This window comes from Lingula anatina, chromosome 6, assembly GCF_051362555.1.
Source record: "Lingula anatina isolate TDL-2025a chromosome 6, LinAna3.0, whole genome shotgun sequence".
NCBI lineage: Eukaryota > Metazoa > Brachiopoda > Lingulata > Lingulida > Lingulidae > Lingula > Lingula anatina.
The window spans coordinates 4,612,682-4,625,629 of NC_141772.1; the positions used below are offsets into that span (position 1 = coordinate 4,612,682).

The 12,948-nt window shown below is 36.5% G+C and overlaps 1 protein-coding gene across 1 annotated transcript; it reads left to right on the forward strand.

Moving 5' to 3' along the window:
- The first annotated feature begins 39 nt into the window (after positions 1-39).
- On the forward strand, positions 40-11,857 carry LOC106177680 (baculoviral IAP repeat-containing protein 7-like). Its single transcript, XM_087016058.1, has 2 exons — positions 40-197; positions 9,252-11,857. Exon 2 carries the CDS (start codon positions 9,253-9,255, stop codon positions 11,092-11,094), a length of 1,842 nt encoding a protein of 613 aa, XP_086872184.1. The 5' UTR covers positions 40-197; position 9,252; the 3' UTR covers positions 11,095-11,857.
- The last annotated feature ends 1,091 nt before the right edge of the window (positions 11,858-12,948 follow it).

Sequence of the window (12,948 nt, forward strand, 5' to 3'; positions counted from 1 at the left end):
TGTGTTATGTAATAAATGAGTTATTAAAAAATGTTAACTTGAGTTACATAACAACAGAAAAACTACGACATAGAGCTTTGTTTACAAGGTATGGTTTTCTGGTAAGCGATCGCACTACTTCTGTAGCGTACTGGCACGTGACGTGTTAGGGTGGATGGAGTGTGATCAAGATGTAGTCTCTCCAAAACAAAATTAAGGTAAATACGGAGGCAATGCAACAGCTATATAGAATAGCTTTGAAAAATTGTATGGATTGCATTAATTTAAAGATTTGTATGCATGCGAGTGCCTGGATCTGTATGCGCTAATTAATGCGGAATAATTTGAGCATATATATATATATATGCACTGCAAATTTTAATTTGTCACTACCACGTACACCTCCAGCATTCTTAGGTCTACAGGTTATCTTATCTTTTATGTTTTAAAATAGGCTTCGTTGTCATTGTTGCGCTCTTCGAAGTAAGTCGGACATGATGTTCATGTTAAAACTGCCCATGCAAATACATGTAATTTGATTCTGAAGAAATAGGTCAGGGACATATCTTGACAAACGTAGACTCTACTCATTCTAACTCAGTAAACATTTCAATGAATGCACTTTTTAGCACTGTGCACACAAAAGAAATGTTTTTCAAGGGATCAACTAACATTTTTTTTTTGTCTGCTGCTTTTTATATCAATACTATGGGAAACGAAAGAACAAATTAAATGTAGAGCTACGAAAGAGGTCGAGGTTCAACTGAGCTCATGCAACAGAAATTTATAAATGTCAGCTCGACAATCAGTGGCGCATTAATACAGCATTTGTCCTATATATATAGTCAGAGGAGAACTCGGTAGGCTACCAGTATCCTTAAAAATCCAAACACAACTTATAAAATTAGGCAAAAATATTAAACCTGGAAGATAATTAATAGTTTATTGAAACAGGCCTACCTGGATGAAACAGAAACTTACAATCTTTTAAGAACATCCAATCTAACAGAGGTAAAGCAGGAAAACATGTCATGGTGCGCATTAAAGGTGTGAGACAAATACTTTTTGGTGATGTGTGGCTAGACCAAAGATATGATAAAAACTATCCAACGGTTTAGGGAAAGAATCAGGGACAGAATAACACAAGAATGGCAGAGAGACATAACCAACACCAAGTCCAAATTGCAACTTTGATCATTGTCAATACAAGAACAAATATGTGAAGGAAAGATAATTAGATACAATTAAAGATAGAGATAAATGTACCACCTTAACTAGATTCCGTGTAAGTGCACACAACCTAGACATGAAAAAATTCCTCAAGCAGACAGAATTTGCAAAAAGTGTAATTCTGGGGAAGTAGAAGATGAAACCCATTTCCTAATGTGTCGTGCCCTCTTTATACAGATCTCCGATATGATCAATGTACAAAAAACAATATAGTAACTTTGAGCATCTTACCAGAATGGATAAATTTATAACACTAATGACTGGTAAGAAGAATAAACATAAATGATTGCTCTTGCCAAATATTTATGCCTTTCTAAAAAGGGACTATGCTGCACCCATTACCAACAAGTGTACTGGCAGTTGAGTAGGTAGAGCCACTTGGGCTCTACCAATTATATTTTGTATTTTTCTTACAAGTAGTCCTACTATATCACTACTTAATATAATTCATACTGTACTTAGTTATAAGTGCATTCCTATTGTACATTTTCATCTACCCATGTAGATGCATACAATACAATGAACAAAGCATAAAGCATATTATATATACTAATCCCGATAATTTTGTCAACTTGTGATAATTATAAGGGACTCCTGACTCCCACTACTATCACTACCATTCCTGTCACATCTGCTTTAGTTACATAGCTAGCATGGATTCCCTATGCTGCCTATGGACTTACTACCAATGAATTTAACCATTGTTTTATGTAGACTGATCCAACTCCCTGGGAACTGTAGCTGAATGTAATGAGATTAATATGCTGCCTTTTTTCCAATATACTGATATAATCAGCAGCTTTTCTGTATATTCTACTCAGTGCCATTTAAGGAGAAGGCATTATATTGATCTACTATTCTGATTGCATTCATTGGGAGTCCCGGCAGAGTTGTAGAAATCTACATAGAATGATTGTTTCATTGTGAATGAGCCTTATTTGATGCATAGAAATTATACAGAACAAAGGCAATAATAGGTCGCAATAGATGTTTGTTTACACAAACTGCCATGGGCAGTGCCCTCCAGTATCAGATTTCTACCCATGGCATTTTCACATTGCAGAACTGAGCTGTGTTGACACATGACTTTAGGGCTTTGGGAAGGACCCAAATGCAGATGTAGCCTGTGTAACCTATATGCTTTTAGTGCAAATTTGTAATAATACGTCATGTTTACATTGTTTATATATAACTGTATCATTGAGCATTGTATGTAAAATTGTCTGTTTTTCACAGTTGCTCTAGGTATAGCATTCTGCACATTTCCCATAAAAAAACTTTTTTCTCTTTTTTCTAATTTGTTATCTTAATAGATTTCGTGTCTTTGTATGGGCATTTTTACAATCCTGGGCTCCTTTTTTTCCCACCAAGGGTCAAAAATAGAAGTCATTATTGTGTTGAAATTTGTACTTTTCTTGAAAGTATAGACCTGAAGGGTATAAGAAATGACAATCCCGAGATAAAACCTTGTGTATGAATAAAGATATGATTATTTGAATTTTGAAAATCATTTTTTTAATTTTCATAAGCTAAACCTTGAAGTGTGTGACTTTTAGGATAATTTAAGGTATTGATCTCCAAAAAAACACTTAGCTTTACTCAGAGAGTATTGCTCTTTTATGTATTGGCAAAAAAAATGGATGAAAATATCCAAAATTTGACGAATCAATGATATTTTGTAATTTCCCTGTTTCAGTATTAAATGTGACTCCATGAAGTTTTTGATTCTGAGATATTCTGAGGACTTCTGTACTTCACTTTACCTTGCATTAGTTCTTTATGTTATGCTTCATGATTGTGTAAAATATTATTTTGCACAGACATGTGTGCTAATTGCAGTGTCATGTTAAAAAAATGTCCTTGACAGGGATGTTTCGGAAAGGACATTTTTTTAACATTTATGATATTGTTTTAATATATTGTAGTATTTGAGTTTATAAGTTTTAGGTAAAGTCTATGAATAACTGGGCAAAATAGGTGGAAGCTGAACTAAAATTGAAGTCTTTTTATTACATTTTGTGCTTGTTTTGTCTATTCTGTACTAGTAATTCATTAGTGGAATTTTATTTTATTGTACCACCAGCGTTAGCGCTGGCGGTACACATGGTTTCGGTCCCGTCCGGATCGTTCCGCCGGCTCCGCCGGACGGCTACCGTTACCGCTTCTCCTCCTAGACAGTAAGGGCCCCCGTACCCATCTCATGGATTTAGGTCACCTATAATCTCAACTCGTTCCACGTAAAATTTGGGCTTTGTCGGTATTGGGGTCTGGGTGTGGCACTCATTACAATGCACCCTTGTCTAAAAATGGCAAAATTAAATGCTAATTATCTACCCTACGGAAGGAGTTATGGGAAAAATTTCTATAGACGGCTTTCCAAAAGTCATATGTGTAGATTTCAAATATACCCTTGGATTTGACCTTTGACCTTTACTTCAAGGTCAAATGGGCCAAAATTTTCAAAAAAATGAAATTTTTTACGAAAAAAAATTTTTTTGCCCTGTTATTCAGACACTACACAGACTTAACCAATAATATTATTGGAAAGTGTTACCCTTCAGGTCATCTTTCATCTCCATGAATTTGGGGTCAATCGGTGCATTTTCATGGGAGTAGCGGCCATAAGATACCGAAACTGAAAACTGTCTCTAATTCGGGAACCGTTAATGCTAGAGACCCATTCTTTTTTGCATTTTGTAGAGCATGTAAAGCCCAACACTGGAGGTGGTCTCGGTTTTTTTGTATTCCATACGGTTTTTGAGTTACGCTGTATCAAAAAGTACATATTGGTGGTAAAAGCAAAATGTGCAGTACGGTAATGGATAATAAATTTTGAACTCTGGAAAAATAAAACATAAGGCTTGGCAAAGCAGACAACTTGTGTTCAAAAATGACATTATTTCATCAAATTTGAACTTCTGAAACTTCAGAGCACCTCCTATTTCAAGAATTTTGACCAAAATGACATTTTCTCTATTTTAATTAATTTTTTCTGTACGAAATTTAAGGCACATTATGGTAACTCCAAAATTACATCATTTAGTCCCTTATATCTCCAAAACTGGCAGAGATAGGTCCATAGTTACTATTGAAGTTGAATAGGAAGTCATATACTGGCTATCTTACTGTGACCTTGAAATTGACCTTTGACCTACTTTTCACCATGAACTGAACTTTGCAAATTTTGCTTCCCTTTTATCTCCAAAACTGGCAGAGATAGGTCCATAGTTACTATTGAACTTGAATAGGAAGTCATATACTGGCAATCTAAATGTGATCTTAAAATTGACCTTTGACCTACTTTTCACCATGAACTGAACTTTGCAAATTTTGCTTCCCTTTTATCTCCAAAACTGGCTGAGATAGGTCCATAGTTACTCTTGAACTTGAATAGAAAGTCATATACTGGCAATCTAAATGTGACCTTGAAATTGACCTTTGACCTACTTTTCACCATGAATTGAACTTTGCAAATATTGCTTTCCTTTTATCTCCAAAACTGGCAGAGATAGGTCCATAGTTACTATTGAACTTGAATAGGAAGTCATATACTGGCAATCTATATGTGACCTTAAAATTGACCTTTGACCTACTTTTCACCATGAATTGAACTTTGCAAATTTTGCTTTCCTTTTATCTCCAAAACTGGCAGAGATAGCTCCATAGTTACTATTGAACTTGAATAGGAAGTCATATACTGGCAATCTAAATGTGACCTTAAAATTGACCTTTGACCTACTTTACACCATGAACTGAACTTTGCAAATTTTGCTTTTCTTTTATCTCCAAAACTGGCTGAGATAGGTCCGTAGTTACTATTGAACTTGAATAGAAAGTCATATACTGGCAATCTAAATGTGACCTTGAAATTGACCTTTGACCTACTTTTCACCATGAATTGAACTTTGCAAATTTTGCTTTCCTTTTATCTCCAAAACTGGCAGAGATAGGTCCGTAGTTACTATTGAACTTGAATAGGAAGTCATATACTGGCAATCTATATGTGACCTTAAAATTGACTTTTGACCTACTTTTCACCATGAATTGAACTTTGCAAATTTTGCTTTCCTTTTATCTCCAAAACTGGCAGAGATAGGTCCGTAGTTACTATTGAACTTGAATAGGAAGTCATATACTGGCAATCTAAATGTGATCTTAAAATTGACCTTTGACCTACTTTTCACCATGAACTGAACTTTGCAAATTTTTCTTCCCTTTTATCTCCAAAACTGGCAGAGATAGGTCCATAGTTACTATTGAACTTGAATAGGAAGTCATATACAGGCAATCTAAATGTGACCTTAAAATTGACCTTTGACCTACTTTACACTATGAACTGAATTTTGCAAATTTTGCTTTTCTTTTATCTCCAAAACTGGCTGAGATAGGTCCGTAGTTACTATTGAACTTGAATAGAAAGTCATATACTGGCAATCTAAATGTGACCTTAAAATTGACCTTTGACCTACTTTTCACCATGAACTGAACTTTGCAAATTTTGCTTTCCTTTTGTCTCCAAAACTGGCAGAGATAGGTCCATAGTTACTCTTGAACTTGAATAGGAAGTCATATACTGGCAATTTACTGTGACCTTGAAATTGACCCTTGACCTATCTTACGAAGAACTTAAATTTGATTGTACCATATATATTTTTTGCAAAAGTTTAAAAATTCTTGTTGATTGCATTTTAACAGCTTGTCAAGCACAAAACTGGTGGCTGTGTCCCTTATTTTGTGTATGTGGGGGTCTATACGAATGCGCTTGCTCCAGCTGGTGGTACAATATTCGGAGGCGGTATCGCCTCTCTGATCCTCTAGTTAAATATTGATTCTGAGATATATTCCAGGTATTCTTTACACCATTATACCTTATTCCAGTTTCTTTTGATACAGTTCATAGCTGCATAAAATATTATTTGACAATGTCAGATTTACTAACAGTAAAGACATGTTTAAAAATATGTCCTTTTAGACATGTCCTTGTTTCGGAATGGACATTTATGAAATTGCTTTAATGATATAGATAGAGAGAGAGAGAGAGAGATGTATCATGATGTATGTATATATTATAAATAATCACAGGAAGTTAATTATAACCTGTGTCTGCCTGCAAGTGCCTCTGTAAACCATGCCAGTGAACTGACTCTTGCAACTTTAACACGTGTAGCCTCATAAGTATTTTCGAATACTTTTATGTACATCATAAGTAAGCAATATTTAAAGTAAGGTAAGCTATATTATTCAAAATTACATTCTACATAAATTTGATGTGCTTCCCATCATCCTCTTCCTCATGAATGATAAATAGATGAGCAGACCAAAGAGTGAACAAGTGTTTTAGACAATGTGTTAAAAAATGTCCTTTACGATACAAAGCATCCAAATTGCCTTTATTTCTATTTATACTGATATAATCTCTTCAATCAGTTGTTAATTTAACTTTGAAATATATGAACTTTGGGAAAATATGCAATGGAAGTTCTAGTAGATCCAAAGAAAAGATGCCGACTTGCAAAAATGAATTTTTTTTTTGTTGAGGATATATATAGAAATTTAAAAAGATGCCATTGAAGAAATGTTTTTCTATTATTTTTATGTCATATGCATGATGCTCTAACAGTAATTTGCTCATGTCAAGTGAAACATACAGCATTTAAGACAGAATTCTCTCTATTTATAACATTGGCAATGTAAAGGTACTTTGTTTCGGAATGGACAATTTTTAACAAGCATCTCAAAAAAGGCCACAGTTAAATGGGTTTCTGTGCACTGGGGTTTTCTTATATAAAAATAAATATCACATGTCCTGGGCTTTAGAGAAATATATATTGTTACAGGCTAGGTGTCAACATGTTCTTTTTATGTAAGAGAAACCCAATGTTTCGGAATGGACAAATTTAACGGAAAAACACGGTAGGGTTATTTTGCACTCCATGTCAAGCTCCAGAATCATCGCGCAGATTTCATTATTTGATACAAACAATACCAATACATCCAAATAATGATAAGGATGGTTAATTATACTGTATGTTTTATGATATATTTTCTGAAAGTAATTTATTTTTGTTTCGGAATGGACATTTCGTTTAACGGAAATACCAGCATGCCATTAAGACTTTTTTTTTCTAGGATAGACCTCTCTCCTGTTAATATTTAAACTTTTTTGCTTCCACCATACTACTGAGTGTTTTATAATCCAAAAAAATGCAATGTCAAACACTGTTTTAATTTATTTCAGATTGCTTTTTATTTCATATGACTAAAACGGGAAAAATTTTTGGTCATTTTTCGGGCTTTGCTTTAGCATAACTTTGGACTCGGTGGTGATATTTGGTTCCTATTTTCAGTGTTTATTTTCACTTACACCATTCTCTAACATAGTGATAAAAGAATTCTTTGATCATATGTATGTAATTTGTTAATTAGCAATAAAGTGCCCAGGATTGTAAAAATGCCCGTATACTCTTTGTAGATTTTTTTTTTTTTTTTTTTTTTTTACTCTCTTACTAGACTTCTTGTGTAATATTGCATTATTGTAGCTGTTTTTGTCCTTACAACATGAAATAAAATTTATTGTATTGTATTGTATGACTATTTTTAGCTGATACTAAGAAATGAGGAATTTTTTGATGATCAAGGGAAGATGGAAAGTGAATTTCTTTCAACTTGCAACAAAAATTCCTAATTAAATTTTTCAAAAGAAGTTGGCACAGGTTGGCAAGTCCAGATTTATGCCATGGAACAAGGAATAGCATTACAGCATGTCGGATTTTGGGGGGAATTGGAGGAAAAATTTTTTGCAATGTTTTTTGTTACCCCTCCCCACTCTTGTTCCCCATTCAGCTAATGTTAGAAGGCCAAGTTAAGCCCCTTCGCACATGGTGAGCAATTGGCATGCGCCACTTGAGCTGCGCCGTTTTCTCTCGGTTTAAGGGGGTATTTTGGTGAGATTTTTGCCTCTCGCTCAGCTGAGCAAAATATCTCAAGTGTTTTATATTTTTGGCCTCTTAAGGCAAATGGCTCAGCATGTGCGGGATGCAAGCGACGATTGCTCAAGTCATGCCAACAATGCACATGTGCCGGTAGCTGGAAACAAAACAACAAAACTGTACACAGTTATAGTTAGTCTGATTGATTAACGTTGTCACCATTTTCCATTACTTTCAGAAAAAAAAAATCAATATATAAAGTTTCCTTAATCACATGATCCCACAGTTCACGGTGAGTCCAATAGGGGCAGGCCGGGAGGCACCTCTGCTGAGCAAAAAGCAGGGAGCTAAAGAGCACGAGCACCTGGTGCAGCGCAAGTGGTGCGCACCAATTACTCACCGTGTGCGGGGGGGGGGGGGGGGGGGGGGGGGCTTTATACTGCCTAGCACTTTGGAGGATACATTGTAATGATTTGAAATTCCCATATTTGCATGCACCTGTTGGCCAAAATTCTATAATTTTATTTTATCATTTTGTTTACTTCACAATTTATGCATAATTATGTTTGGAAAATATCCTTAAATTAAATGTGTGCTCTTTTATTCATTATTTATTAAATTTCAAGTCTCTTTTGACATTATTCCAGAGGTGAAAATCCAGTGGGGATACTTTTGACTCATTTGTTTAAAAAAAATTGCAGAATTTAAAGAAATGAGTGAAAGAAATGACATACATGGTGTTACTGAAACTTAAATAACTTTTGATCAAAATTAGATAGATCAAACATTTAAATGGCCCATTCATACTTAAATATATAGCTATCTGTGTGTAAAATTTTAAATAGCATCAAAACTCACTTGATACCACATTCTGGTGTTCAGTCAAATCCACAGAGGTCTATAGCCTAGGTATACTTTAAAGCAGCTAGCTTTTTGCCCTGCGCATGTAGCTTTGGCAAAAATAGGAATTAGACATTGGTGTTCAATCATAAAATTAGGTAATTTGCACCCAGTGCACTTTTTGGAAAAAAAAATGTTGATTTGTTTGAAAATTATTTATTTTGTCATCTGCTTTGAAGATATTTTACTTAACTAATTGTATTGAATTTTCAGAATGGCAGCAAGCTCTGTATTGTCTCCTTTGGCATTAAATGATTACCAGGATCGATTGACAGCTGGAGAAAATGTGTCAGAAAAAGTGTATCAATTCAAAAGACTGTGCTCCTTTCAACAATGGCCAGAGTGGGCGAAAGCATCACCAGCACGGTTAGCCAGGGCAGGATTTTTCTACACTGGCGCTGGGGATAAAGTGGAGTGCTACAGTTGTCATGGGACTCTAGAGAATTGGAAAAATGGCGAAAATCCATTAGAGAGACACCGGCAGTTTTATCCGGCATGTCCCCATGTGAAAGGTGTTGACAAGGAAAATAGACCTATTTCATCTGAGGGTGTTGAGAGTGAACTTGTGAATTCTTTACAAAGGAACAGAGATGCAGTCAGGGACACTGTTAGTTATGTGCTTAGTGTTGTTGAACATAGCACCACATCACAGGCTAGAGAGCAGTACCGGCTTCCTTCTTCAGCCTTGGTACAAGGAAATAATAATGCACACCCTGGTAGAGAATCCACAGATCTGTCATCAGTAGAAAACAATTACCCTATTTCCAATTTGGCACAGCAGCAAAATGTTTCCAGTCATGGAAATCATATTTTTGCACTCATGCAAGATGAAAATGCACGCAGGGCAAGTTATCCAGTAGGTTGGTCTGCAATTTGTCCAATATCACCTGATGAATTGGCCAAAGCAGGTTTTTTTTGTATGAACTCTGGAGACCTTGTGCAGTGTGCATTCTGCAGAGGTGCTGTAAGGAACTGGGAGATTGGGGATTCTCCTTTCTTTGAACATAAAAAACATTTTCCACTGTGTCAATTTGTGTTTGACACACTTGAACAGGAACAGAGGCAGTCAAATTCTGTACCACAATCTAATACTTTTTCAAATAGCACTAATGTACCGGACCTTTTGCTGGATGAGAGTCCTATTGTTACTGAGAGACCTAAACACCCAGAACATGCTGTGGAGCAAAACCGGATAGCCTCTTACCACAATTGGCCCATAAACAAGAAGCAAACCCCCAGAGACCTGGCTCAGGCTGGTTTCTATTATGCGGGGTTTGGGGACAACGTGAAATGCTTCTTTTGCAGTGGAGGCCTGAGAAACTGGGAGCCGCAGGATGTACCATGGAGGGAGCATGCACGTTGGTTTCCCAAGTGTGGTTTTGTGAAGCAGTGCAAAGGTGTGACCTTCATACGTGAGGTACAGCGAGAAAGAACAATGGGCGGGGCCAGCCAAGGTCACTCGTCAAATGGACATCCAGTGGAAGCAAGGGAAATCAAGGCAAGACTTGACACACCTATGGCCCAGACTGTGGCCAATATGGGATATTCCAAGGCCAAATTGCGCCAGGCAATAGAGCAGAGGCTCCGAACCCACGGAGATGACTTTCCCAATCTCCAGGCTTTTGTGGAAGCTGTTCTAGACTTAGATGATGGTGAAGAACAGACCAGTGTGGGGAGTATGAGAGAAACCAGTCAAATAAGCAGTGTTGTTCAGCCCAGACCAGACAGTAGTCCACAGACCCAATCTCCACCACAGGGTCAATGTTTATCCAACACAAAACAAGCCGACCCGAAGACAGCCAGTTCTGCAAAAGATAAAAAAGATGAAATTTCTGCTTCCAAGGAATCCGTTGTCGATGAAAAGGAGCGATTGAGGCTTGAAAATGAAGAAATGATGATGCAGCGTATGTGTAAAAAGTGCTCTGATAATGAGGCCAGCATTGTATTGTTGCCGTGTGCGCACCTTGCTAGCTGTGCTACTTGTGCGGCTGGTTTGACCAGGTGTCCTGTGTGTGATGTGAAAATTCAAGGAACTGTGAAAGCATACTTGCCGTGAAATGTTTGCATGTTTTTTGCTTTACCATGCATCTATCACTGAAGGCTCCAGAGGAATTATGGATATGGGGCCAAAGACACCATCACTCTTAAATGTTCTTAATTTTGTAAGCGATGCCGCATAAAATCCTGATGGACTCCCTGCCTCCCACGTGCCCTCCCTGCCTCCCACGTGCCCTCCATGCAGGGACACGGCAATTAAAGTTGGCATTAGACAGAATCAAGCCCTGATCGAAGTGGAGCCATTGTTTTATTGCTGTGCCCCTGCCGCAGAAAGGCTGTCACTTCGAAGGGGGTCGGCCATATTTGATCCCTAGATTTAGTGGCGCACCAACTTGTTCTAAAAATGCCTTTATTTTACTTAAGTGTGTAAGTGATTTTTGTGTTTCCTATTTATTTCTTTATTTGTTTTATTCTGTATTTTTGATGTTTTTTGTCATTATCATTATTTTTTTTTATTGAAATGAAAATGGAATCATGTTCTCATGGAGGTAATCCTGTTATTAGGTTACTTTAATCAGGTGAAAACATTATGATGGGTTTCATTACTTTTGGGAAAATCTGATGTGTATAGGGTGTATATGTGTGTGTGTGTTCAAATAGTTCATTTGCTTAGCATTTTCAAATGCGACACTTGGGATAGTATACAAATTGCAACGTGTTTACTTAAATGTTACGGCCTAATTGTACCTATTGGTTCTAAAAAAAATGTGTACCTGGCTTTGTCTTTAAGTGAGTCGCTTTTGAATAAACTTGTCCGTGCACCTCAACGTTTTTTTTTTTTTTTTTTTTTTTTTTTTTTTTTTTTTTTTTTTTTTTTTTTTTCAAATTCTAAATATGATTACAAAACGATAAGAGCATAATATCTTGAAAGTTTTTTTCATCCTAAAATTTAGTCACAACAAACGAAAGGCGGCATCATGGTTCTGGCTAGCCGTTTACGTGTTAAGAAAAACGTAACTGGGGTATATGACTTTATTTACTTTCAAACCATATGATGACTGTAAGATTTTTTCGATTAGTTTATAATATGATGGTGCACAAATGGCACCGTTGCGCACAGATAACCCGAGAGTCGAAGGCAATGTAACAGAGACCGAGCATATTCGCATAAGTTTCCTATTTTAAGGGTAGGTCTAGTAAACCATTGGGAGGGTGGTAAGGCCAAAATTTTGGAACTTGAAATTGGGTATTGGTTTTAATGGGGTCTCTGTCAACAATTCAATAATAAAAAAGGACAAATATGCAGGCTCAGCTAGTAGGGAGTTCTGTTTCAGAAATCGTCACTGTGAATAAATGCAGTTTTTACGCCCTAGGAGTACTGCAGACAAGGAGGACCGTTTGTTGCACATAATGTAACGTGTCGGTAAAAGAGAACCTGGACAGCATCCTTGCAGAGGGATACATGAGAGCAACACATTTATTAAAGCCCGAGGTTATTCACTCCATTTATGCAATTATTACCCCAGCAGGCAGACAACAGTTGATTCAAGGTTAATCCAACATTGATTTACAACTTATTATGATTGTGGAAATTTGTGTTAACGTTGAAAAGTTACATTGAATTAACGTTGGCATTCAACATTGAATTGATTGATATTTAACGATGTTTCGTTATAAGAAATCTCGACGTTTATTATAACGCCAATATGTGATATTCTTGTTGTAAATAAGAACGCTAACGCACAGGAGGCTTACTTGCATACACACCGACTTTATTTCACTACACGTGAACACTTCATCCATATCCATTTGCCAGTCACCAGGCGAAGTGGAGAGATCCTCTAGAAATTCATTTTGACGGGAAAATCCCATGGAGTGGTTCTTGAAATGTCATGTTCTTAACTGAAGTTAG